Here is a 25709-nt window from a genome sequence, read left to right as displayed (position 1 = left end):
AAGTTTAAAGAAGGATGGCTGACAGTTTGTGACTGCTAGAGCGCCGAAAAGAACATTTCATCTTTCACATTGATCTCATCCTGCTATCCCCGTATAAATCTAACAATATGGCATTGCTTTGTCAGAGTGTAGTAACCACTCTGGTTCTGTTTTGTTGCGCGTGTGTTGCTTGGCGTCACATTTGTACGACTCGCAAGGATATCGAATGGCTCACTACTAATAACGCATTTGTCTATTTTCATTACATTCCGCTCTAGTTTGGCTTCTTTTGGCTCACACGTCTGTGGTCGTTGGTCAGGCTTCATTTGATGGGCCCCTCAAAAGAAGTCGGCCGTTTGAGCAAAGCTGATATTTTAATGTTTGGTTTTTCATCTTGCCGTGGCAGAGCGGTGCTGCTTGTCAAAGCGGCGTGACTTTTCCAACCCGGTGGAAGCCAACGGGAGCCAATTAGGAGGCGATGGCGAGCCAATTAGCAGCACAAGTGTTTTTTTAGGTTGACCTCACCAGAGTGCCGTGCGGCAGTTTAGCATAGCGGTACCGGATGATGTGGAACCCACAGAAATGGGGAACGGAATAAGAAGTACAAGATCCAATTCAAAGCTATGAAAACAAAATGTTATGTTGTAACCTCTAACAAGATTTTTCTTTCCTGTTAGGTGAGCAGACTGTCAATCACAAGACACGTTTTAAAACGTGACTAGCCGCTAAGTGCCATTACAGCCGGAACAATACAGTATATTAAGGGACCCTTCAACCAGTGGCTTCACCGTATATTTACCGACGTCGGCATCGTTGAATTTTGTTGCCTAAAGCCTCTCAGCTCAGCATCCTTAAAAATATGCAGTGTTCTAGTTGTGACGCAGAGCTTTAAATTCCGAGATTGTGATTACTCAAGCACTGGAGGAAAAAATAGAACATTTCACCTTAACTAAATCAAATGTTTTGGTTCGATAAATATCCTTCAAAATGTACAAAGTTCAAGTTGTGACAACGTTTGAGCTCTGTGTGAGCCCAAGTTCGGACTAGGTCGTTTGGAGATTTTGATTGCTGAAGTGCTAAAAGACATTTATTTGTGAAGTCTGACCAGCAAGCTTAGCTACCTTCATCTTCGTCCATCAGACAATCTTGATCGCAATAAAAGCATCTGTTAAATTTTGCATTACGTTTGAAACATGTTGGTGGAAAAATTCAAATCACCCTCAATTTTCAGCTTCGGAGCAAGTTTGAAGGTCAACTGAAAATGTTGGACTTTTAGAAAATCCTGCCGAAAAGAATCTGGCATTTCACTTTAGCTACGTCACACATAGCCTTCGGATTTTTTTTTTTTTGCCACACAGCAGAAATTCCACCTAAAAGTTCAATTCCAATCAATTCCATCTGAGAGTAAAATTGCACCTGAGACAAAAATTGTAACTGAGAGTAAATTCCAAATGAGAGTAAATTTCAACCTGAGATTAAAATTCCACCTGAGAGTAAAATTCCACCTGAGACTAAATTCCACATGAGAGTAAATTCAATCTGAGAATAAAATTCCACCTGAGACAAAAATTGTAACTGAGAGTAAATTCCAAATGAGAGTAAATTTCAACCTGAGATTAAAAATAACCTGAGACTAAATTCCACATGAGAGTAAATTTCACTTGGAGTAATAGTCCACTTGAGACTAAATTCCACATGAGAGTAAATTCAATCTGAGAATAAAATTCCACCTGAGAGTAAAATTCCTCCTGAGAGTAAAATTCCACCTGAGAGTAAAATTCCAACTGGGACTAAAATTCTTCTTACGAGTAAAATTCCACCTAAGAGTAAAAATTCCACTTGAGAGTACAATTCCACCTGCAACTAAAATTCTACCTGAAAATAATTCCTTCTGAGAGTAAAATTAAATTTGAAAAAAGTAGAAACTGAACAGAAATCTCCAACCTTCTGGATTTAAAAAAGTGAAAGTTCTCCAAGGCACTTTAATCATTTTTTTCCAATACCTACAACATATTTTTTCACCCGCACCTACCAGCTGGCTCTTGGCTTCCCCTCCCCTCTCGCTCACGTGCTCCGCTCCTCTCACACTTCCTCCGCTCCTGGAAACCTCTCAGTGGAAGCGAGCGGAATAAAACGGATTCACTGGGCTCGCGTTGAGGGAAAACGCTGACCTCCTCTCGTCCCTTTTTGCACTCTTTCATTTTTCACTATTTGGCTCTTTGTCTCCCTTTTGGCGCTCCTTCAACGCTTCCTGCTCTCCCTCTTCGGCCCTTCTTCTTCCACATTGTAATAACAGTCATAACGATAATAACGGCGATGGGCCCAGCGACGGTGATGTAAAGAAACATAATATTAGAATAACAAACAGCCTCTCCAACCAGTGGACATCATTTGACCTCTGCGCACATGTGTGCGAGTGTGCGCGTTTCTCAACGTCAGACTTTGCGTGCCGTGTGTGTGAAGACGCAGAGAGGGAGTTTGCTGGCATGCTGTATATACGGTCACTTCCTCTCCAGTTTAAACAGAGCAGGCTGTGCTGGCAACCTCCGCTCCCCTTTCTCCAAATGGTTTGCATCATGTTTGAACCCCCCCCCCACACACACACCTCCCCCCTTCCTCTCTTCCCCTGCCACCACCCACCCATATCCCTCCCTCTGCTCCCTCTCTGCCTTCGTTTGTCTATAAATCATCCAAATCTCAAAGTTTATGTGCCTGAAAACAGAGACAATCCTTCTCCTCGGAGAGAGGGGCACGCATAAGAAAAAGCTATAAAACGGATTTCTTTCCACTTCAAACGGGGGCCTCTCCGCTTACAGCCCCTCCGCATCTCTGGCGGCCCGGGCCAGCAGCTCGTCACCCCGGCAGGCATCCTGCTCGTGGGTACTTCCCTGCCCAAGCGCCACATCAGAGGAGCTTGCTGATCTCCTGATCCCCCCCCCCTCCTCTTCCCTCCACCCCACACCTACTAAAAGTTCTCCATGGCGAAAGCTTGTCGCTTGTGGTCAAACACGTCTCCGGCAAGACCGGGTGAAAATTGTCATCACTCGGCTAGTCCGCCAAGGAAGATAAATGCGCTTATTCTGATCTTGGGACCTCAGCTACATCAATCATCTCGAGTCGGATGTCCTTCAAAAATGTTTTCAGGGTGACACAGATCAGTCATCTGTGAAAGTCCGCCGCTTGAACTCTCGATAGGCAGAGCTCTCCAAACGAACCCGTTTCAAGACAAAACAATGAACCTGACTTAAGTTACGGTCGTGTCTTGAGATACAAAGGACCCCAACTTTTCAAGATACAAGCCATCGTTCAACTCACTTTGCAACAACTAGCGGTTTTCCAGATACTGAAGTTTACCATCAAATTTAACACAAAATAAACAATAATAATAATAATATTGAACATTGCTTTCTTAAAGTTTGCTTCGCTCGATGCTAACAAACGGCGCAAAATGGTGGGTTGAAAAGATGCGTTGTCAAACTCAAGGCCCGGGGGCCAGATGCGGCCCACTGCATCATTTTATGTGGCCCTCGAAAGCAAATCATATGCGTCAACTTCCATGATCTGGGGCAACATCTGTATCAAAACTTCAAATTTGGCATGTGTAATAAATGATAACATTGAGTTTTGGCAGGATTTTTTTTTTTTTGTCAGTTCAAGTCAATTCAAAATTTTTATTTCATTCTTTTAAAAAAAAAAGAGAGAAATGAAAGGGGGCAGAAAGAAGTAAAAACTTGTTATATCTGCCCCTGATGAACACCAAAAATAATCAACACAAAATAAATAACAATGTAACAATTAAACGAAATAATTCAACGGCATGACCTTGTATTCTATGTATATTTTTTCCAATAATTGTTCTTTTATACAGTTTTCGTTTAAAAAAAAAAAAAAAAAGCATTTCCGTGTTATTTTATTTTATTTCATTAACAATTTTTTTTTTTTTATGTTTTTTTTTTTTTTTTTTTAGTTTCTTCGTTAGTTTTCATTAACTAAACTTAGTCGTGACACACTTAGCATGACACCTCGGGAATAAAAGTCCTTTCAGCTGTCAAGACACCTTTTTTGTGACGAGCTGCAAAAGTGCATCAAATGTGCGCAAATGTAAGCTCACTTCGAGCCTTGAAACTAATAAATCAATTGCCACGCAACACATTTCACGTACGATAACGAAAACGGCGTTTCAAATATGGGGGAAATAATTAGTTCGATTATTACAATAGTTTAACCCCAACACTGAACGGGGCTGAATTTGAACCCCAATCCGAGGTCATGACTTTATTTGCCGCATCTGTTTTCTTTCTTTAATTATCACTGGGGGAGGTTTTTTTTTTTCTAATATTTCGCCATCCATTCACATGCAGAATCTTGCTGCTCTCCGCACCGCAAGCCACAGTGACCTCAAGAATCGACATAAAATAGAGTTATTACCTTTTGTGACACAACAGACGACAACATGTCAAAAAAAACATCCGCCGCTATGTAGCGTCCCGGCCTCGTTCTCGGGATGCTTCGGATTCTCGCCAATTGAACGAGACGTGTGACTTATTTGTTCATCATCAAAACAATACAAATGAGCCTTTTTTGAAGTGAGAAGCCGCCGCAGTGAAGGCGGCCAATGCTGAATGCTTTCAAGGCGGTGGCGCGCCAGAAGCGGGATTAAATGTTCCTCGGTGACACGGGTCACACTTACTGATTATCCGATCAGCATGTGTTTCCTCATCACAGTCTTGCAGGGTTTCTTTTTTCTGGACGTTCCTGTGGGAGGCCCGGCGCTGCCTTGAAGTCATAAAGCCCAAGGAATCTTCATGAATCAGACGGGATGGGCTGAGAGTCGTCTCAGCCCGCTGGTGGTAACAAAAAACGCGCTTGCTAATCGATACGAAAACACGTCGAGGAACAAGTTTTTCGATGCACCAATCCGACGTCGGGAGTCGGACGGCGTTGGTAAAGTCAGATCGAATTGGAATACGTCAGTGGGGCGTTTCCAGCTAATTCCACATGTTGAATCGGCGTCGGGCTATTTGATCATTGTGATTGGCTGTTAGCTAGCGAATCAGCGCACGGGGCAAGAAGAGGACGTGACGAACACGGATAAACAGTACTGATGGAAAGTCGTTGCCTTAGTCGCTGGAGTATCCAGGGTTTTTCCCATTTTGCTGCCTTAATCTTCGTACCATCACGAGCGGGGGGCTGTAGGCCGGGAGACTGAGTTGGGCTTGGGGCACGGGTCGTGTTGAGGTAGGGGGGCGCCTGGCTTTCCGGCCAGTGGCCCCTGCGGGTTGTGCTTGCTCTGTCCTGGCCGGGGTTCGACGGCTCCCCTCTTTGGTGGAGGTTTTCATGCGTGCCAGATCGACCGCACCAGCATCTACCGAGGTTCGGGCACGGTCTGCTTCTATCCCTGGTCGTTGAATCGGTGGAGGCTGATGTCTGTGGATCTCGCTCTGCTTCATCTGTCCTTCCTTCCTTTCTTCGGTCTTTTCTTTGGTCTCTTGAGGTCTCCCTGATTTGTTGGATTTTAGATGTTTCTGGGGTTGGTGAAAGACTCTGGTTGGTAACCCGGTGGGTAGTAGGTAATGTCTGGTCGGTGCTGGATTTCACTTTCCTTTCTTTTCTTTGATCCTTCCTCGGGTCCCCTGACAACCTCACGACTCTAGCTGGATTCTGAAGTATTCGGTTGAGGTGAACGGTATGGGATTTTTAATTGGTTTTAGGTGAATTAATGCGCACACACTCACGCGCACGCACATATGCACGCACATACAAAAAAAAGAAAAAGAAGGAAAAAAAAGATGTCGAATCGGTAAGAGTACCGAATGAACAATATTGAGCTCTCTCTCAAAAAATCTTCGTACGATCACAAGAGTGAGGGTTGACAATGACAGCATTATACAATAATTGTGCAAAAAGCCGGAGGGTTTCATTCACGTGGGAGGACATCATGAGAGAAAAAGTAACCGGTATGCAATGTTTACGTTTTTAGATCCCGCCCCCGTAAAGAGGTTTCCGGTTTCCTTTGGGAAGAATGACTACCGCCGCCAATAGTATGGTATTATATATATATATACATATATATACATATATATTATATGATATTAGTGTTTTTAAAATCTGCAAAAATCAGCAGATTTTTCTTCCAGATTTTCAACACTTTACAACAAACAGTAGGGCCTGAACAATTTATTCAGTCGATATTAAAGTTTTGAAAATGAGCACAATCAGGCAAGTTCTTTGCCTGATTTTGTTAAAACACTTTACAACATAAGACAAGCATAATAGCATTCAAATATATATATAAAATATAAAGGGACCAAAACCAAAGTTATTTTATTTGTTATTGCTTGTTGATATGTTTCATGTGTCTATGTTAGCGCTTTACGCAGGTATTGTGCCAGTGTTCATCAATTTGCATTGTCTCTTTCAAATCCACTAAATACTGTAAATACATCTATAAATACATACATAAAATGTAATGATTCAGACGATTAATTGGAAAATTCTTCTGCAGATTTCCTGAAAAGAACATCGGTTATGTTCCTATGTTACCGCACTGAAGCCTGAACGCGGAGCGCTTTCCCCGCGCAGATGGCATCCCCGCTACCACGCAAGCATTCCGCTCACTCAGCAATTGATCGGCTGTGATAAATCAGCAGGGGAAATCACCGCTGTGGGTTTTGCTGCTATCTGGAAGAGGAGATGAAGAGGAGCAGACGTTTCTATTTCAAACAAACAAAGTGTTGCCCTGCAGCGCGTCTCAGCCAATTGGACCAGGATCAAAACGCCATCCACCGCCTCAGAGAGTGAAGAAAAGCACACAACCCCACAAGCACACCAGGTGTGAAGAGACGCATGTGAGTCTGAAAGCCTTATTGAATATGTTACAGTATCTCACAAAAGTCAGTACACCCCTCACACTTATGCAGATGTTTAATTATATATTTTCATAGGAGAACACTGAAAACATAACACTTTGATATAATGAATAGTAGTCAGTGTAAACCTTATATAAAAGTGTCCATTTTTTGTTCAATTTTTGTGTGTGTACATATATATTAGGGGTGTCAGGCAATAACATTTTTCGTAATTTTATTTTTTTTTTCTTTTCTGGGAGATCTCAGTATTGATCATTTGACATGTCATCATCATTTTTCTCCCTTTTTTTTTTTTAATTTTTCGTAATTAATCGCATGACTTTAATACTTAATTATATCTGTTCTAAATGTACAATAAAATGTACAATAATATATATTTTCCTAAGTTTTCATACTATTGTTAACACAAAAGTGGGAAAAAAATTTAAACTAATTGAAATATGGCATCTTTTAGTCATTGATACAGTCATTTCATAATAATTCATAAAATTTAGTTAAAATTAAAAAAAGATGTATTGTACTGTAAAAAACAACGAGATTTATGTTGAGGTCATTTTTCTGCCACTAGATGGCATAATTGCATTTGTAAGACATTAGTGCATTTTTCTTTTCATATTAAGAATCTTTAACAACTTGTGAAATTCTGCACATTTTTAAAATTGTCTCCACAAATATATGCATTATTATTCAATTTATTACTGCTAAATTTCAATTTTGACGTGGATGTGTTTGCTTCGTTGCGACTGAATCCCCCCAGTACAGGCTTTCCAAGTTATCATTAATTGCATTAAAGGAACTTTATATTAACTCAAATTAATTTAGGCACTAAATTTGAGATTCCTAATATATATATATATATATATATATATATATATATATATATATGTATATACATATATATATATATATATATATATATATATATATATGTTATTTTAATATTATATTTTTTAATTATTTTTTTTACTACTGAACTAAATCAACATTTCCGCAACATTGTAAGTTCTTGAAATGAACCTTTATTTATTTCAGTTTTAATGAGACATTAGCTCTGACTAGCACTCATTGATATTTTTAGCTGGGTGGCTGTGGGAGCTCAGTGCCATGTGTGAGCTCTTCCAACAGAGAATAGTGATTAACCCGGAGTGTGGAGGGGAAAAAGAGCATCCCTGCACTTTTGCAGCCCAGTCGTAAAGCATGCCCTGCTTAAGGAGCCTCTGCCATGTGCGGTGCAACTGTGGTGGCAGGCCCTGCTTTAATTAGCCAAATTAAATAGCAGTCAGCGCTCACTTTTCCTCACGACTTCTCTTTCGTAATTAAAGTCATCCCGAAAACCGCTCGTGCGCGGTCGTCTAAAAATAATGCCAGCATGTGCCATTATTTTACAGTGTGACATCGCGCCACCGCTTCATTTTGGGATGCGGGGAGCGGGTCCAAAGGTTAGCTCGGTGCCAGGGTTCACTGGCGAGTGAGCCGGAACAGCAAAGGAAAAAAAAAAAAACACTTTTAAAACATTGCGTTTTCATCCAAAATTAGTGAGTCAGACACCGCGAACAGAGTCCACGCTAGGTCTACGGCCTGCGCTAATAGAAAACAGATGACCCCAAAAGTGGAGGTTACTACGTGATGTTACTTGTGGACACACATAACATACACACACCTTATAAGTGACATCTAAAAGCTAGTTGATATACTGTACTCTACAACAGTACTGAGATTTTTGACTTTGTGTCACTCATTAATAGTCGGTGATTATGTAGCCTTCGCGCCCCAAAGATGAACATTTCAAGGAAATCTGAGAAGTCCGAATTAAATTAAAGACACATTAAGTGTACAGGCAGGAGGAAATACTTAGCCAACATGCTAACGTGGCTAACAAGTAAACAATTGGCTTCATTTTACATTTCTGGAGTGCTTTAATGTGTAACTTGCACTCGTGGTGGTGCGTTCACTAAATGGCGCAACTTAACATGGGTGTGAAAGTTTAAAAATGAAAAAAAAAAGCTTTATTTGTTTCATTTTGGTTTGTGGGGTTTTTTTTTTGTGTCAGTGATGCTTTAGTTAGCATGCTGTGCTAACAGCTAACTCCGTGGCTATAAAAATACTGTCTGCGGCACGATTTGTGTTGGTGGAGAAGAATAACTGATTAAATAAACACCCAAATCCCAAATTGGTCTAATTTATTACTGTTAAATATGAAACGAAGCTTGTAAAACTGTGGGCTCGCGCCTATGACTAAATCAAAACTCACTCCCTCACATGTGATACTGCTAAATTAATATGGATGCGTTTGATTTTTTATTTTTTTTTATAAAGAAATTAAATTTATTTAATTTATTTTTTTACTTAAATAGTTTTTTTTTTTTTTTTTTACTTTAATTGGTAAATTACATTTTTTTCAGTCATAATTTTTTGTCATGTAACCAATTAAATATAAGTTAATTGATTTAAGGTAAATGATGCTTATCCCATGCAAAACAACACTTCTGACCTTGATTAATTATGTTACATAATTCATTAGGTCACATGCACAGCACATTACATCTTTTGAAACAAAAGTGCTCATTTTAGCGTTCGGTTTGTTTTGACACCCGTTCCGAATAACTCCAGCATTTTACTCCTTTATAACTGAATATGTGGCCAAATAAAACGTTAAAACTAAAGCGATGTTTTCAAGTCAACCAAAAACAATACGTACATCAAACACAGTATGCCATCTTTAATATTATGAATATATATTTTTTATATGAACATGCCAGATTCTCAACATTCACGTGAGGATGACGTCCCTTACAGTATGAATCAAAAGTGGGATTTATTACCATCATTTTTGATACAGCTCTAGCATCGCATTTCATTGGATCTTTTTCTCACCTCATCCTGCACATTCCTGTAAATTTCATATTGATGCTTTACCAAGACCGTCCAACCGTCTGCCTCGAATGTCCTCCAAAAAAGATCAGAATTTATCCTTGAGGAAACATTTATGTCTGCTCTTAAGTGTATGCCAATCCGTCAAGAAGAAGGTGATAAGTCAAAGAAAAAAAAAAAAAAAAAAAAGAATTGTGAGTTTTTCAGAATGTGCCCCCTGGGGAGGACTGATCGCTATACCACATTGATGGCAAGTCATCTAAAGGGGGTGATTTCATCGAGGATTCCTGCACCTGCTGCTCGCTCACTTTGAATACATCGAAAGTCTTCACGTTGGAAAATGCCAGGCGGCTTGTGACGCCATTGATTCCTCACGCCGGGTGCAAAGACAGTCGTCACATCAGGAAAGCGGCGGCGGGCCTTCGCTATTAAACGAGCTTCGGGAAGACCCTCCGGTACGTCAGGTGTGTGCGTGCGTGTGTGATTTCTGGCCTCTCTTGTGGCTACAGGTGCTTCACATTACGCCTCATAAAAGCCGGTGAGAGAGGAAAATTACAGCCACAATTTGTTCAGGGGGTTGCGGGGCGGGAGGCTGGGAAGCGAAAGGGGGCTGCGGGGGTACTTGAGTCCAGCCTTATGGATAAAATATTGACATATGAATTTGTGACTGTGTTGCGTCTGCTAAACGCTTCAGCATTCCAATCCTGTGCCAGGAAAGGCCATATTGTTTTTGAATGGAATGATTTAGCGCGTGTGTGTGTGTGTGTGTGTGTGTGTGTGTGTGTGTCGCAGGGCCAGCTGGCACGCTCCCCGGCCCACGGCGTGGATGCCATACGCGGAGGGGAGGAGGAAGGTCACGGGGGTCGCGGGGAGTGCACGTAATCCCCCGTGATGGCTGGCAGCTTCCTGCCTCGCCTTGGGTGTGGAATTCCATCCGGATTGGTCCGCACACTTGAGGTGAGCCTGTAAATCATTTTCTGCTTGATTTGACTTCAAACTCAAAAGTTGACTGCGTGTTTGTCTTTCTGACGCTCCATCCTGGCTCATAAAAAATATATAAAAAAAATCATGTTCATCTATCGATGCTAGTGACATATAGTGACAGACCGAGTGATTAACTCATTCACTGCCATTGACGGCTATAGACGTCAAAAAATATTTTGAACTATTTTCTATTAGGTTAACATTTTTTTGCCACTCTTGTTAACCAGAGTATGAAAACTAGAATTTTTTTTTATTGTACATTTAGAACAGATCTAAAATTTGTGATTAATCGTTGTTTTCTACAGAAGATTAGGGCCAGTGAAGATGGAAAAAAAAGGTTCTCACTTTAATCTCAGAATTCTGATTAAGTGAGAATTTTCACTTAATTCTGACTTTAAAGTGAGAATTCTGATTTTGACTTTGACCCCCACAATTCATAGCTTTATGTCACAAAGTCAGAATACTCACTTTAAAGGCAGAATTATGAGATTAAAGTCCAAATTCCAAGATAAAATTTTAAAATCAGAATTATGAGATTAAATTCAGAACTTTTTTTTCTCTCTCTCTCTTCACTGTCCCTAATCCTCTTCCGTAGTTTTCTGGGATAATTTGCTATTTTTTTTCTCAGAATATTTAGACTTTCTATAAGCCTCGCAACTTTATCATCTAATTTTTTTTTCTTATATGACTTTATGTATGATTTGAAGGGGGTGGGCACCCATTGTAAAAATCCCAATTTCCTTATAATATTACAATTTTAGGAATACAATGTTTGGGACAGGGATGAACCGTCATTGAGCAAGTTGGAGTTCCTAATAAACGTGCTTTGTGCACACCGGCATGAACTCCATTTTCCGCGCGCCTCTCTTGGGCTGAATCAAGTGTTCACTCCCACAACGGCGTAAACCAAAATTTCTAACTGCGCCTGTCTCTGGAAATACCAAATGAAATCAAATTCCACCCACTGGCACAGTTAGACGACAATAGCGACCTTGCGTTGACCTGCTTGTTATCAGCAACGGAACATCATGTGATTGATGAAAGCTGGAGCAGAACCATTGACAGAAATATTCAAAAGCGTCCCCCTCAGCACTAAAATGCGCGTTGTGCATCCGCAGCTGTGATTGCGGATGGAGAAAAAACAGCGGTCGTGTCAACAAGTTTTCTTTGTTGATTCTTTTCCTCCGAATTTGCACGTCGGTGCCAAACAAAATCACTCGGTGGTCAAGTATGTTTGGGCTGAGCCGTGTTTTACGAAAGCCACCCTTGATTTGGAGCAAGAAGGCAACACGTCTGCGTTTTCTCCAAACTCGCCACCACAAACGCATCCAACGCAGCGAGCAGGAAACAGTCGTCAACGTTTCAAAGTAATCTGTCACTTTTTTTTTTTATTCTGTTTGCTCGGCTTTGTAAATGACTTTTTTTTTTTTAAGGTCGTTCACGCAACGCTGTGACCTTTTCGTTTGTCCCTAAGTGGGGAAAAAAAAATAAAAAATCCCCACGTTGTGAATGTCTTTTAAATGATGGCATTTTGATTCTTCATGCTTTCATGTCTTTCGATTTCTTATTGAAGTGGTTTGATCAGCAGCCAGTGGATGTATCGCAGGCAACAATTCACCACTTTGAGGGGATTTCCCAAAGCTCTAAAAATCCTTCTCTGCCATTTAGTACAATTATTAGCATGACAATTGACAATCCAGCAAAAATAAATAAATCTTGACATGGCTTAGATGATTACGCTCAACTTTGAAATGATGCTGTTTTTGCACAGCGTGGGCTTTGTTCACCCCCGTGCTTTTTGCAACTTTTTACTTCATTTTATTTATTTATTTATTTATTTATTCACTCATTTATTTTGGGTTAAGAAGTTTCTGGGGAATAGCGCTAGTAAACATTCACTCATTCCCCAATACCTTGGCAAAATGTTTTAATAATAATAATAATAATAATAATAATACAAAACATATTAATTTTATTTTAATTGTAAATTGTATTATGCAGCTTTTTTAATTATTTATTTATTTGTTTGTTTGTGTATTTATTTATTTTAATGGCTTAAGAAGGTTCTGGGGATTAGCGTTAGTAAACATTTTCTCATTCCCCAATACCTTGACAAAAAGTGTTTTAATTAAAATAATAATAATACAAAACATATTAATTTCATTTTAATAAAATGTTATCATGCAGCCTTATAATTGTGAAATGATAGTGAAATAGACAGTGATTATATGAGTCCAGTGTGTGGCGTTCCACAGGGATGTGTTCCCTCGCCTCCCAATTTGAATTCTCATATATAAAAAAAATTCTGAAATTGCACTCTTTTTTTTTTCTTTTTTTTTTTTTACTTTAAGTCTGAATTTAGACATTTATATGACCCTTGTGAGGATAAGTGGTTCTGATAATGGATGGATGGATATTAATTCCAGTTGATCCTATATTTACAGTAGCATTAGCTTAGCATTAAATAGGAAACGCCCACCCATTCACAACAGGAGGATGCAAACTAGCTATTTAATGAAAAATCAAGTTACAATGGAAAAAAATCAATATTTTTTGATATTTTTAAAATAGTATTGTAGAAATCAAATTTGAAACCCTGTGCGGAGTTCCTCTGGGGTATGTTCTTGAGCCTGCATTATTGAATTGTGATTTATTTTTTGTTGATACAAATATTATGACTTCAATCCAACCCAATAGATTTAATAATTCTTTTGACTCTTTGAAACTTGACACAACTGACTTTCAAATTTGTTATATTACTTTTTTTTTGCTTACTTTTGTTGTGCCGAAAGCTTTTTAAACGGAGTCGGTTGGTGCGCCCATAGACTATATCTGCACACTTTACGAACCTGCACAGCTGCTTTATGAGCTCCAGTAGTTTACAAGTTGTTGTAATTACTGGGTCTACCCTTGTTAAAAAAAAAAAAAATGTACCAAAAGTCGTTATGGATTACAACTCAAATCAAATGAAACGGAACTTACATACTGTGACTCATTGCTTTTGATCGGCTTCACTTCAAACCAGATTAGAAGTAGCCCAGAGGCAACAATAAAAAAAAAAAAAGTAAAAATCATGAAATGTCTTTGAAAAAGTAGCAATATTCCACAGCCTGAACGGTGGGCGTGTGAGATGTCACCTGCAGCACACACATGGATGGCATCAGCGTGTTGGGTCATGTACTCACAAGTACTAAACCACTTCATAATAACGCTTATTTCGCCTCCTCATCCTCTTCTTTGTCTTTTTCAATTCTCTACAGTATGAGAAATACTCGTCCTTATAAATAATGTCTGTTTTTTTGCAATTTTTCTCCCAATGGCAATGTTGGCAAAAACACCCAAAAATGATTTCACCGTTTCACAGCTGAAATAAAAGACATAAGTAATACGGTATGGTATGACCCACAACATAACAGAAGGGTTTTTAAATATATCACTTCCATCTTGCCGTCTTTTTTTTCTTGCTCTTGGTTCTTCCATTTTTGCCACAATAAAAACCCTCAAGTCTTGATGGTTTAAAAAGAGTTCTCAGGAGTCTTAATAACATTTCTGTGGCATGCTTTCATCGAAATACCCCAAGGATCAAGAATTGTTGACATATTTTGACTGCATGTTTCTTGCTATGCTGAAATTAGCTCATTTTAGGGGCTCACGCTCTAAAAAATACTTGGGTTATTCAATTTAGCCATATGTTGGGGCAAATTAATAACCCACAAAACAATCCATATAATTGGGTTTCTTTGTGGGTTATTCATTTAATTTGACCCAACTTTTTTGGGTTCAATAACTCAAAAGGTTGCGGCAGTTCATTTTTACCCAATTCATTTGAATTATTGAATTAAGCCAAAAAGTTGAGTCACATGAATAACCCACAAAACAAACCCACAAATTTGGTTGACCTGTGAGCCTTTAATTTCATTTGAGCCGCCATTTTGGGTTCAATAACTCAAAAAGCAAAAAACATTTTTGACTTAATTCAATTGTGTTATTCAATTACGGTAACCCAAAAAGTCGGCTCAAATGAATAACCCACAAAACAACGCCAAAAATTGAGTTGCCTTGTGAGCCTTTAATTTCATTTGATCCAACATTTCGGTTCATTTTTGACTCGATTCAATTGTGTTATTCAATTAACCCAAAAAGTTGGGTCAAGTGAATAACCCACAAAACAACGCCAAAAATCGAGTTGCTTTGTGAGCCTTTAATTTCATTTGAGCCGCCATTTTGGGTGCAGTAACTCAAAATGTTTGGTCGGTTCATTTTTGACTCGATTCAATTGTGTTATTCAATTAACCCAAAAAGTTGGGTCAAGTGAATAACCCACAAAACAACCCACAACATTGGTTTGCTTTGTGGGTTATTCATTTCATTTTAGCCAACTTTTGGAGTTATTTAACCCCAAATTTGGGTTCTTTTTGACCCAACGGTTTACGCATTTTCAGAAATGAGCAAAAATGATTCAATTTCATGCTTGATGGGAGGGCGAGCACTCCTGAGACTCAACGACTTCGATCCGAACATTTTATATGAAAAAAAAATAAAAAATCCATCATGTTATGCCACTTTCATGTCTCCTCCAGGAGGACCATCTACAGCACTTCTCCTCGTTCCTCTTCCAGGGCTGGAGAGCGCGTGCTCGCACCCCCTCCTTCACCTCCCAGCCTGGGAACGGAAGCACTGAGCCTGGCGGAGAAAAAACACGCAGACAATCAGGTAGGCTGTAGAGCAGGAGAAGACAAACCGGGAGGGGCCGAGCCAATGCATTGGTCAACGGACGAGCGGGGGACGACCACGTTTTTAGGAAAAGTCAACACACGTAAACCGGCTTTGTTTGTGCGAGCATTTCCTCCGCCATCAAAGAAAGCGTAAGGATGTGTGTATTTGTGCGCTGAAACACGATCTGATATTAGAGCCAGAGATTGTCGAAGGCAGCGAGCAGCAGAGGGCGGACGGGGTGGTCTCGGGACAGGGTGGCGGGACGTCCCAAAGGGAGGAGTGGATGTTTGTGGTGTCCGGGAACTCTACATGGGGGTTCCTGTGGGCCGGCACGTATTCAAACGCGCTTGTTTGAACCCGCGTCACGATGGAGGGAAGCAGATCTGTGATGCAGTCAAATGGAATCCATTCCGGGACTAAACTCCATCCACTATTGGGTCGGATGTTCCCATTTGCTAACTATACGGAAAATCTTTTAAGAAACACGCGTTCACTCGTGAGTGCTAGCATTGGTGTCAAAATCAGTTAATGGACAAATAATCGAAATTCATCTGCAACTATTTTAATAACCGAGTAATTGTGGGAATGCTGGAAGCAACTCCCACATAATACTTCCCATTTACACCGTTCAAATTGTAACTTGCTTCAAAAATTCGCGCCTTCCGGGGTATTTAACGTCTGATTCCACGTTACTTTACGGTATTGGCACAATTTAAATATCAACTTTTCCATATTCATTTTCAATGGGACTGACATTGAATTTGAAATTGAAAGTCCTACTTTCCGCGCCCACTTCCATACATACAACTTCTCATCATTGCCAGCTCGGTGGAGCACTTGGTAAATTGCGTAGCCCAGTAACCAGGAAGTCACGGGTTCGAATCTTACCTGCCACTGTACATTGCAAATATATCCATGGCAATTATGCAAAGGGATATACACGTATACCGACTGGCTATCATAGTTCCACTTTTCCATCTAAATGAATGGACGGTACTGCATGCCTAGGTGGCGCTATTGAGTGATTTTTTTTTTCTTTGCATTTTTCCATCTAAATGAATGGAGGGAACTGCATGCCTAGGTGGCGCTATTGAGTGATTTTTTTTTTCTTTGCATTTTTCCATCTAAATGAATGGAGGGTACTGCATGCCTAGGTGGCGCTATTGAGTGATTTTTTTTTCTTTGCATTTTTCCATCTAAATGAATGGAGGGAACTGCATGCCTAGGTGGCGCTATTGAGTGATTTTTTTTTTCTTTGCATTTTTCCATCTAAATGAATGGAGGGTACTGCATGCCTAGGTGGCGCTATTGAATGATTTTTTTTTTCTTTGCATTTTTCCATCTAAATGAATGGAGGGTACTGCATGCCTAGGTGGCGCTATTGAGTGATTTTTTTTTTCTTTGCATTTTTCCATCTAAATGAATGGACGGTACTTTCAGATAACACTTATCTATATGAGTTTCACCTTGCTTAAAAAAATTCAAGTGTTTTTATTCACTTATCTTTCAACTGCAATTAATACTTTGTCATTTTCACATAATGTATCTTTCAATTTACTTCATAAGCATTCCGCTTAGCATTAAGCTATTAGCATTCAGCTTTCAGCATTCCCACGCAATTTCTGCAGAAATTGCACTTAGTCTAGTTGTTTAGAGCCATTTTTCAACTTAAAGGGGAAGTCAACCTTAAGCATTTCTTGTCAATGATATGTTATTCGTGAGTCTAAACATGACATTCTGATTAACATTACATTCGTGGAATATGAGTTATGCGGCAAAATCCAGCCGTTTTTATCCATCTCAGGGGGCGGCCATTTTGCCACTTGCCTGTTGACCGAAGATGACATCACAGTTGCTCAGGGCTCAGGCAATGACCAATCACAGTTCACCTGTTTTCTGGAGCTGAGCTGTGATTGGTTGTTGCCTGAGACCTGAGCAACTGTGATGTCATTTTCACTCGACAGCAAGTGGCAAAATGGCCGCCTTCTGATATTGATAAAAACGGCTGGATTTTTGCTGCATAACTCATATTCCACTAATCAATATCGTATTTAGACTAGTGGGGTTGCATTGAACAAATTATTGTCAAAAACTTTTTGTGGGTTGACCTTTATTTTAGCCCAATTCCAATTGTCCGCTTTTAGCTTTTCGACACTAAGTATTCTGATTTCTGTTCTCCTTCATGGAAGCAGACTGACTATCTTTAATCAAAATAAGACATTTGCAAACAATTGTTTTTACTTGTCACGATGTCCAAACAATCTCTTTCAAAAAAAATCCCTCTCGTGTGATATTGCTTCATTCTCCTTTAGTTGTTGTTTTTTTAATGACTAAACAATATCCAATAAACAAGATGAATCGCTTATTAAACAGTAATCTGGAGACAATGGTTTTGTAATACACTTTAAAATTATTCAAATTAAAATTATATCCGATTGTTGGATGAAATAATCGATTGTAAATATATTCGATAGTGACAGCCTTATCTAAGTGTGTTGTAAATGTGAAAAGTGCACCGTGGCTCCCCTTTCCCACATGCCAGGGCATACTTTAAAAACCCGTTTCCATAAAGTTTCTTAAAAAAAATGGTGGCGCAAACGATGAATTTATTAGAGCACTGTACATGAAAAATGTTGACCTCAATGGCAATGTGAATGCGACCTTTTGAACGGCGAAGCAGATGTGCTAACCACGTGTCCATCACGCTGCCTCTACTAAGAACCAATCTAGTTTTGATTGTGTTTTGGTTGCATCAACTGTGCAAAACGCAGCCGCTCTACTCGCAGATGTAAATCTGACAGCCGTCCAAGTTGGCTTTGGTTTGGTTTGTTTGAATAACATCTGCTGAAAGTCAGGCTAAAAATCAAATGTTTGCTCTTCTGGAACATGAAGGTTTTGTTTTTTCCCCTCATTTCCCGCCCACATTAAACTACTCAACAACTTAATCATCGTCATAAATCACCTTGTCTGCAAACAACTGCGGATCAAAAAAATATAATAATAAAAAAGCTTCTGGCTTAAGTTCAGTTGTTTAGGATGCCGATTCTCATTTTCAGGGGGGGGGGGGGGGGGGGTCATTCCCTTTAGTCTGTGGCTGTGTGCCCCCCCCCCCCCCACCTCCACCAAGTAGCTAGTACTAAGCAGTTGCATCATTGCTGACTTTTAGTGATGATATGACGATCTAGAGTGGTAGTATATTACGAATTTTAATTAATATAATTGCTAAGTAATGTGGAAAAACTGCCCCCCCCACCCAAGAAAAACACGCAACAAGCTATCAAGCTTCAAAAGTTAACTTTTTATTTTATATTTTTTGCAGTGTCTAGCGCAACTGTTGCAGGTACTCAAGCGCGTGAAAAACATATTTAAAAAAAATATTGATTAAAAAAAAATAATTTACTATTCAATAAAGAAAATTACATTTTAATTGAATACTAATTTAATTTGAGTATTACGTGAATTACAGTAACTGGGTAGCAAACCAATGCTAATTCAGTGCTACATGCTAGCGCCGTTAGCTGCTATGCTAAGTTGTCGGGAAAAGACGCCTATATACTGATAAATATTTTTGGGTGTTTTGGCGGATCTGTTGCACCTGAAAAACATACTTTTCATAAATCCTCTGCACTTTAATAAAGAAAGTTACATTTTATTTGAATGGTAATTTAATTTGAGTCATTACAGGGTAGCAAATCAATGCTAATGTTAGATGTGTTAGCTGCTATGCTAACCGGTAAGGAACAAACTTAGCTTTGAACTTAAGGCTAAATGTTTGATATTAACATGTCTTCTGATAATATGAATAACACGGATATGTTGGTTTGAGTGAGCTGAAAACAATGACAAATCGGAAAAACATACAAAAAGAGTCATTGAATTATTATTTTTTCTAGATTGCTGAAAAGGTTTTAAGTAAGTGGTTGAAATGTTGAAAGACACAACCCCCAAATGACACGAAATGAAACTTGTCAGCTTCAATTCTAAATGCACAAAATGGACGTCGGTTTTTTTTTAGTAACGTGGCACTTTTTACCGGCCTTTTTGTCCAGAATAGAAAAGTCTTGTTGAAGCTGCCGTTTCATTAAATAGGTTGAACATGTTTTAAGAGCTCTTTGCGGTCGCATTAAACCATAAAGCTGTCACGTCGCTCGCTCCCTGCCTGCTTTTTTTAAGGAGCTCATTGAATGATCTGGTCTGAATTTAAACCAAAACTTCTAAAAGAATGTTGAGGTGATTGATATTTTTACAGCAATTTACCTTTCACATTATTATTTTTTTACAATAGTTTTGCAGCTGTTATTTTCCCCCTACTTTTATTATGTATTGTCGTGAATATTTAAGTGATTTTTTAAAAATGAATTTTTACAGTATTCATACATGCCAAGTCTAAATTTAGAGTTGTGTTGGGTATTGATGTAGATGAAGCTATAATTAAGATCAAGAAGAAGAGGCAGAGAAGGTCCCCTACTAAGCTGCAGTAATACTCTTTCCCACAGAGCTGAGAGAATACATGTAAGATATTTCTTGTATGCTCGCTTAAAAGTTGTTTAAAGGTTTATAATAACAGGAAGATCAATGCTAATTTCCATTAGCCAGTCTATGGCGTTTTACATTACATGTTAGCATAAAGCTAGCAAACTCCCGTTATGAAATCTATTGCTTTATAGTTTGGTTGAACATTTTGATTTTTAAATATACAAACAGTAAAAAAAAATTTTTCAATTTTTTCAATTTTTTCTTTTTTTTTTGTTTGTTTTTAGGTGTTTACACACATTTATCTATTCTCTCAATGATTTGCATGAGTTGCAGCTAATGGCTACAACATGTGCCTACTTTCTCCTACTTTTATTGAGTTTTAAGTGATTTTTTTTAAATGAATTTTTACAGTATTCATGCATGCCAAGTCTAAATTTAGAGTTGTGTTGGGTATTGATGTAGATGAAGCTATAATTAAGATCAAGAAGACGAGGCAGAGAAGGTCCCCTACTAAGCTGCAGTAATACTCTTTCCCACAGAGCTGAGAGAATACATGTAAGATATTTCTTGTATGCTCGCTTAACAGTTGTTTAAAGGTTTATAATAACAGTAAGATCAATGCTAATTTCCATTAGCCAGTCTATGGCGTTTTACAGTACATGTTAGCATAAAGCTAGCAAACTCCCGTTATGAAATCTATTGCTTTATAGTTTGGTTGAACATTTTGATTTTTAAATATACAAACAGAGTAAAACAATTATTTTTCAATGTTTTCTTTTTTCTTTTTTGTTTGTTTTTAGGTGTTTACACACATGTATCTATTCTCTCAATGATTTGCATGAGTTGCGGCTAATGGCTACAACATGTGCTAGTGCGATGGTGAACTCTCTTAAGTACGTGCACTATTGACTGTCCCAATTCACAGCGGGATCGCGGCGATTGAAGTGTGTGTGTGTGTGTGTTGGGGGGGGGGGGGGGGGGTGGTGAGATTAGACAGCAGAGGGTAAAGGGAGGGTGCCGATGTGTGTGGACGTGACATCCCCAGCTGGCCCGTGACATCACTGCGGCCGGGGGCAGGAAGTGAGGGAGTTGGGAGGGTTCGGGTACAGTAGGTGACATCAGAAGAGTCCGTCTGGGTCTCTTCGGCTCTCCAGCTGGGTAAACTCGAGACAAAAGGGCCGGGGAATGCGCGCACACACACACACACACGCCCTGGAGCCCGGCCGGCCCGCGCACCATCCACCCCGCCATCCCTGCCTTTGTCTCCGTCTCGGCACCCGCTCTTATCCGCCTCCTTGTTTGTAGACACGGGCTGCCCTCTCGCACCGAGCATGCCATGTGTTTCCTCGCACTGTCTCCCTTTAGCTCACTCTCCCTTTTATGTGTGTTTATGTTTGTGTGTGTCTGCTCCCCATCCGCTCGCCCCGCCACCCTCCCGTCCGTGTTATACAAAGAAACATATTCACGCAAGCACATTTTGAAGAGGATACGTTGAAATCTTGTGTTCCACTTTGCTGTTTACAACTTTTAATATTCGAAATAGTCAGTCACAGGTCGAGCTTTTGCAGCATTTGAGAAATCTGGGAGGTAGGCTATTTTGTTCTAGTCGAAAGTAAACATGGCTGTTTCCTCGATAAGCCGGCCTCCGAGCATCCGAGGTACTTTGTCATGGATATGCTGAAAGCTAGTAGGTATGCTCCAACAATTTCATTTGAGTTGAGTAATACGTTAATTACAGTAACTGGGTAGCAAATCAATGCTAATTCAGTGCTACATGCTAGCTCCGTTAGCTGCTATATTAACTTGTCGGGAAAAAACAAAGATAAATATTTTTCGGTGTTTGGCGGATCTGTTGCACCTGAAAAACATACTTTTCATAAATCCTTTGCACTTTATTAAAGAAAGTTACATTTTATTTGAATAGTAATTTAATTTGAGTCATTACAGGGTAGCAAATCAATGCTAATGTTAGATGTGTTAGCTGCTATGCTAACTGGTAAGGAACAAACTTAGCTTTGAACTTAAAAAAGATACATCTTTGATATTAACATGTCTTCTGATAATATGAATAACAGGGATATGTTGGTTTGAGTGAGCTGAAAACATTGACAAATCGGAAAAACATACAAAACAAAACATTCCTGCTGAGTCATTAAATTATATATTTTCTGTTTCAAAATTGCTGAAAGGGTTTTAATTCAATCTTAGTGAACTCCCACTATTTTCAGGGGTTAGGGACCAAGATTGATTGATGAAGGGTCGTTGTGCTTGATGGGTGTACAGTTCGAAAAACTGCCATCCGCAAAGAAGCGCCACGATATTGATAGATATGAAAGGTTGTGGATTTTTTTTTTTAAATAAATAAATTAAAAAAAATAAAAACATTTATTTATTTTTTTTTAATTTATTTGTTTTTTTTAAAAAAAGGAGAGCAATGATGATGTCAAATCGAATGAACAATACTGAGATCTCCTGAAAAAAAAAAGAAAAAGGTTGTGGATTATGATGGTGAAAAATGTGGAATATGAAATGGAATTGAAAGATTGGTTGATATGAAATGGTTTGTGGATGCTGAATAATGTGTAATGATATTGAATGATATGTACTGCTATTGAAAGATGTGGATTGATGTGAAATGATTTGTTATTGCTAAAGATATGCACTATGATGGTGAAAAATGTGTAATATCATATGACAATGAGAATGTACATTGCTGTGCAGTGAATGTTATGGAATGCTATTAGAAGATATGGAATGATTTGAAATGGCATGTGTATATTGAAAGACATGGAATGATATCAATGAAAAAGTTGCCATATGTTGGTTAATGTTAATATTGAATGATATGGAATTCTATTGATTGACATGGAATGATGTGGAATTGTTTTGGTGAAAATATGCAAATTGTGGAATTTACGGCATTCGAAATTCCGGAAATAAGAGTTTTGAGTGGGAATTTTGGGGAAATTTGTATTCATTGGATTGAGGAAAAATATCACCCCCACTTGGCGTAAACTTTTAAAACACGTTGAAATCGTCAGCCAAGAAACGTGCAAAGTGGAAGTTTGTCCAAAAAAAGTGTGAGGAGTAAAATACAACAAGCAAAATTAGTGATGTGTGAATGTGTCCAGCATTCACAAAAACTCTTGATGGTGATTTCTGTCAAAAATGTGTTTCAATCAAATGATGGGATAATGACAAAACAATGGACACAGAAAACTGTCCCGCAAGAACGAAAGCACTTAACCTAAGCCCGAAGCTGCAACAAATCCTGCTCCTTTTGTCCGCATCGTGTACGCAGTTGAATGCATAATCAACATGGTCGCAGCATTTTCCCCTGCGCACCCCCCCCCCCAAAAAAAAGTTGCATTCTGCTGGTTCTTTCCGAGAGCGCGCGACGGAGCGAGCTGCCACTCAAATGCGGCGCTCGGCCCGTCGGTTTGCGCACATCTCCGTTTTTTGAATGTGAAACACATGTTAACGTGTGGGTGGGAGTCATGAGAATAGAGGAGAGGGTATCCATGTCTCGATATGAAAACAGCCAGTCCGTCCATCTGCGGGAACATTTAATAGCACACCAGCAGACCTTTTTCCCATTCTTCCCACCCCTCCCCATCTTTTATCACACACGTTTTTCGATTCTATTCGTTGGCTGACCTTATACTGTATGAATGAAACACGCATCCTAATTCAGTGAAGCAGTTCTGCATGACTGTGCGCTTCCGTTGACATTTTCCCCACATGTGTATGGGAGATTTTGTTATGGTTTGACCTTTTTGACCCTAACTCCAAAAGGTATGTTTCACCACTGAAGTGTCATGCGTTAGGGCTGTTTTTCTTCAGCTGGACAAGGTTTGAATGTGATCATCCACAGTTATAAGAGGGTGTGCACACTTGTGCAACCACGTCATGGCTTTGTTTTTTGTTGTTGTTGTCGAGTCATACGGGTTAAAGGTCATGTCAATGGAGGTGGAAAAAAAAGTTTAATTGATGCACAGTATATCACAACAACTTGGAATATGAACAGGGGTGTGTAGACTTTTTATATACACGATTACATTGGACCTCGCATTTCCATCCATCCATCCATTTTCTTGGCCGCTTTTCCTCACAAGGGTCACGGGGGTGCTGGAGCCTATTCCAGCTGGCTTCGGGCAGTAGGCGGGGTACACCCTGAACTGGTTGCCAGCCAATCGCAGGGCACACAAAGACGAACAACCACACTCACATTCACACCTAGGGACAATTTGGAGTGTTCAATTAACCTGCCATGCATGTTTTTGGAATGTGGGAGGAGACCGGAGTACCCGGTGAAAACCCACGCAAGCACGGGGAGAACATGCAAACTCCACCCAGGAAGGCCGAAGCCCGGACTCGATCTCACGTCCTCTACACTGGGAGGCGGACGTGCTAACCAGTCAGCCACCGTGCTGACCTCGCATTTACCAGACTTTTTTTTACTGTTTTGGAAGGGAGACAACCCTGTTTTCTTGGAAATTGCCTAATGATATATAATTTTTGTTTTTTTCTCCACATGGTACACTCTAAAAAAAAGTTGGGTCAAAAGTAACCCGATTATGGATCAAAAATGGACAGATCCACTTTATGGGTCAATTTGACCCAACTTTCTGGGTGGTTTTATACAAAATGACATCATTTTTTTTTACCCAAGTAAAGAATCCGACCAATATTTACGAGTTGTTTTAAACTAAAAGAAAAGTTGGGTCAAATTGACCCAAGTACAGGATCGCTCCATTTTTGACCCATAGTTGGGTTATTTTTTACCCAACAGTCTTTAGAGTGTACGGTATAGAAGGGTGTGAAAATAGCTGCCGCTTAATTTTTTATCCCAACTATGTTTTTTAATGGACATCAATCATAGATTTTTTAATACATTCGATATAAAAAAATTATATATATATATATATATATATATATATATATATATATATATATATATATATATGTTTTATAGAAATTAACAGACATTAATATAAAAATTTAAAAATAATGAAAAAAGACCAATTTTTACATGATAATTCATTGTCAACAAAGCATTTAGTCTCTAGTACAGTGTAACAGTACAACATTTTTTTTAGGATTAATGTTTTTTTAAAAATTCATTTAATATCCTTCACTGCTCGATGTTCTTTTTAAATGAATATAAATACTGATTTTCATGATTTGTGATTGATCTATGACTTTGCTACCTTTTTTTTTTTAAACATAAAATGGTCAAATCGTGTCCTTTTAATGATTTAAACCATTTATAGGCAACCATTAGTATATTTACAATTATATATTTATTATTACAAAATACAACCCCATAAAAGTTAGAGTACACTTTGTGGTTACTTTATTGACCAAAACTTTTGTATTATTATCGTGACCTCTCGCTGCTGATTGGCCGAGGAAGAATACATAAGCGTACGTTTTCTCCCCAAACTTTCTCCCCAAATCCCTTGGCGCAGTATTTCATTCCATCAAATTTGTGACAGTGTGAAATGTGAGGGAGTGGGCGAGAGCCAAGTGTGTGCGTGCATTAATACGCTCTGCTCTTGTCGTTAGAGTTAATCAAGGGCTTCCTGCGCCCGGGCTGGATGACCAGGGGGTCGATTTACGGGCAAATGTGAGACATGGAAGGGACAAACACCTGCAGACAATCGCAAACATTTGGCTCTACACCCCGATATTTAGCCTCTCTATGGTGTTTTGCATTGTTTTTAGCATTAAGCTAAATAGACATCGAAATCAAAACTGGTTCTGTTTCAATTGGTTTACAACGTTTGCAACTATCAACCATCAGTTCCTCTC

At 39.2% G+C, this 25709-nt stretch overlaps 1 protein-coding gene across 1 annotated transcript in view; it reads left to right on the top strand.

The window, feature by feature from the left end:
• Window positions 1–9058: 9058 nt before the first annotated feature.
• LOC144051724 (uncharacterized) overlaps window positions 9059–25709 on the top strand; it is a 37468-nt gene continuing 20817 nt past the window's right edge. The window contains exons 1-3 of the mRNA XM_077565093.1: window positions 9059–10183; window positions 10512–10676; window positions 15284–15416. Of these exons, the coding sequence (XP_077421219.1) occupies window positions 10611–10676; window positions 15284–15416 (199 nt within the window). The 5' untranslated portion in view covers window positions 9059–10183; window positions 10512–10610. The remainder of the gene's footprint in view (window positions 10184–10511; window positions 10677–15283; window positions 15417–25709) is intronic.

The sequence above is a fragment of the Vanacampus margaritifer genome, chromosome 5 (genome assembly GCF_051991255.1).
Source record: "Vanacampus margaritifer isolate UIUO_Vmar chromosome 5, RoL_Vmar_1.0, whole genome shotgun sequence".
Taxonomy (NCBI): domain Eukaryota; kingdom Metazoa; phylum Chordata; class Actinopteri; order Syngnathiformes; family Syngnathidae; genus Vanacampus; species Vanacampus margaritifer.
Note: the sequence above shows the minus strand (reverse complement) of the source record. Positions and strands in the feature narration are given on the sequence as shown.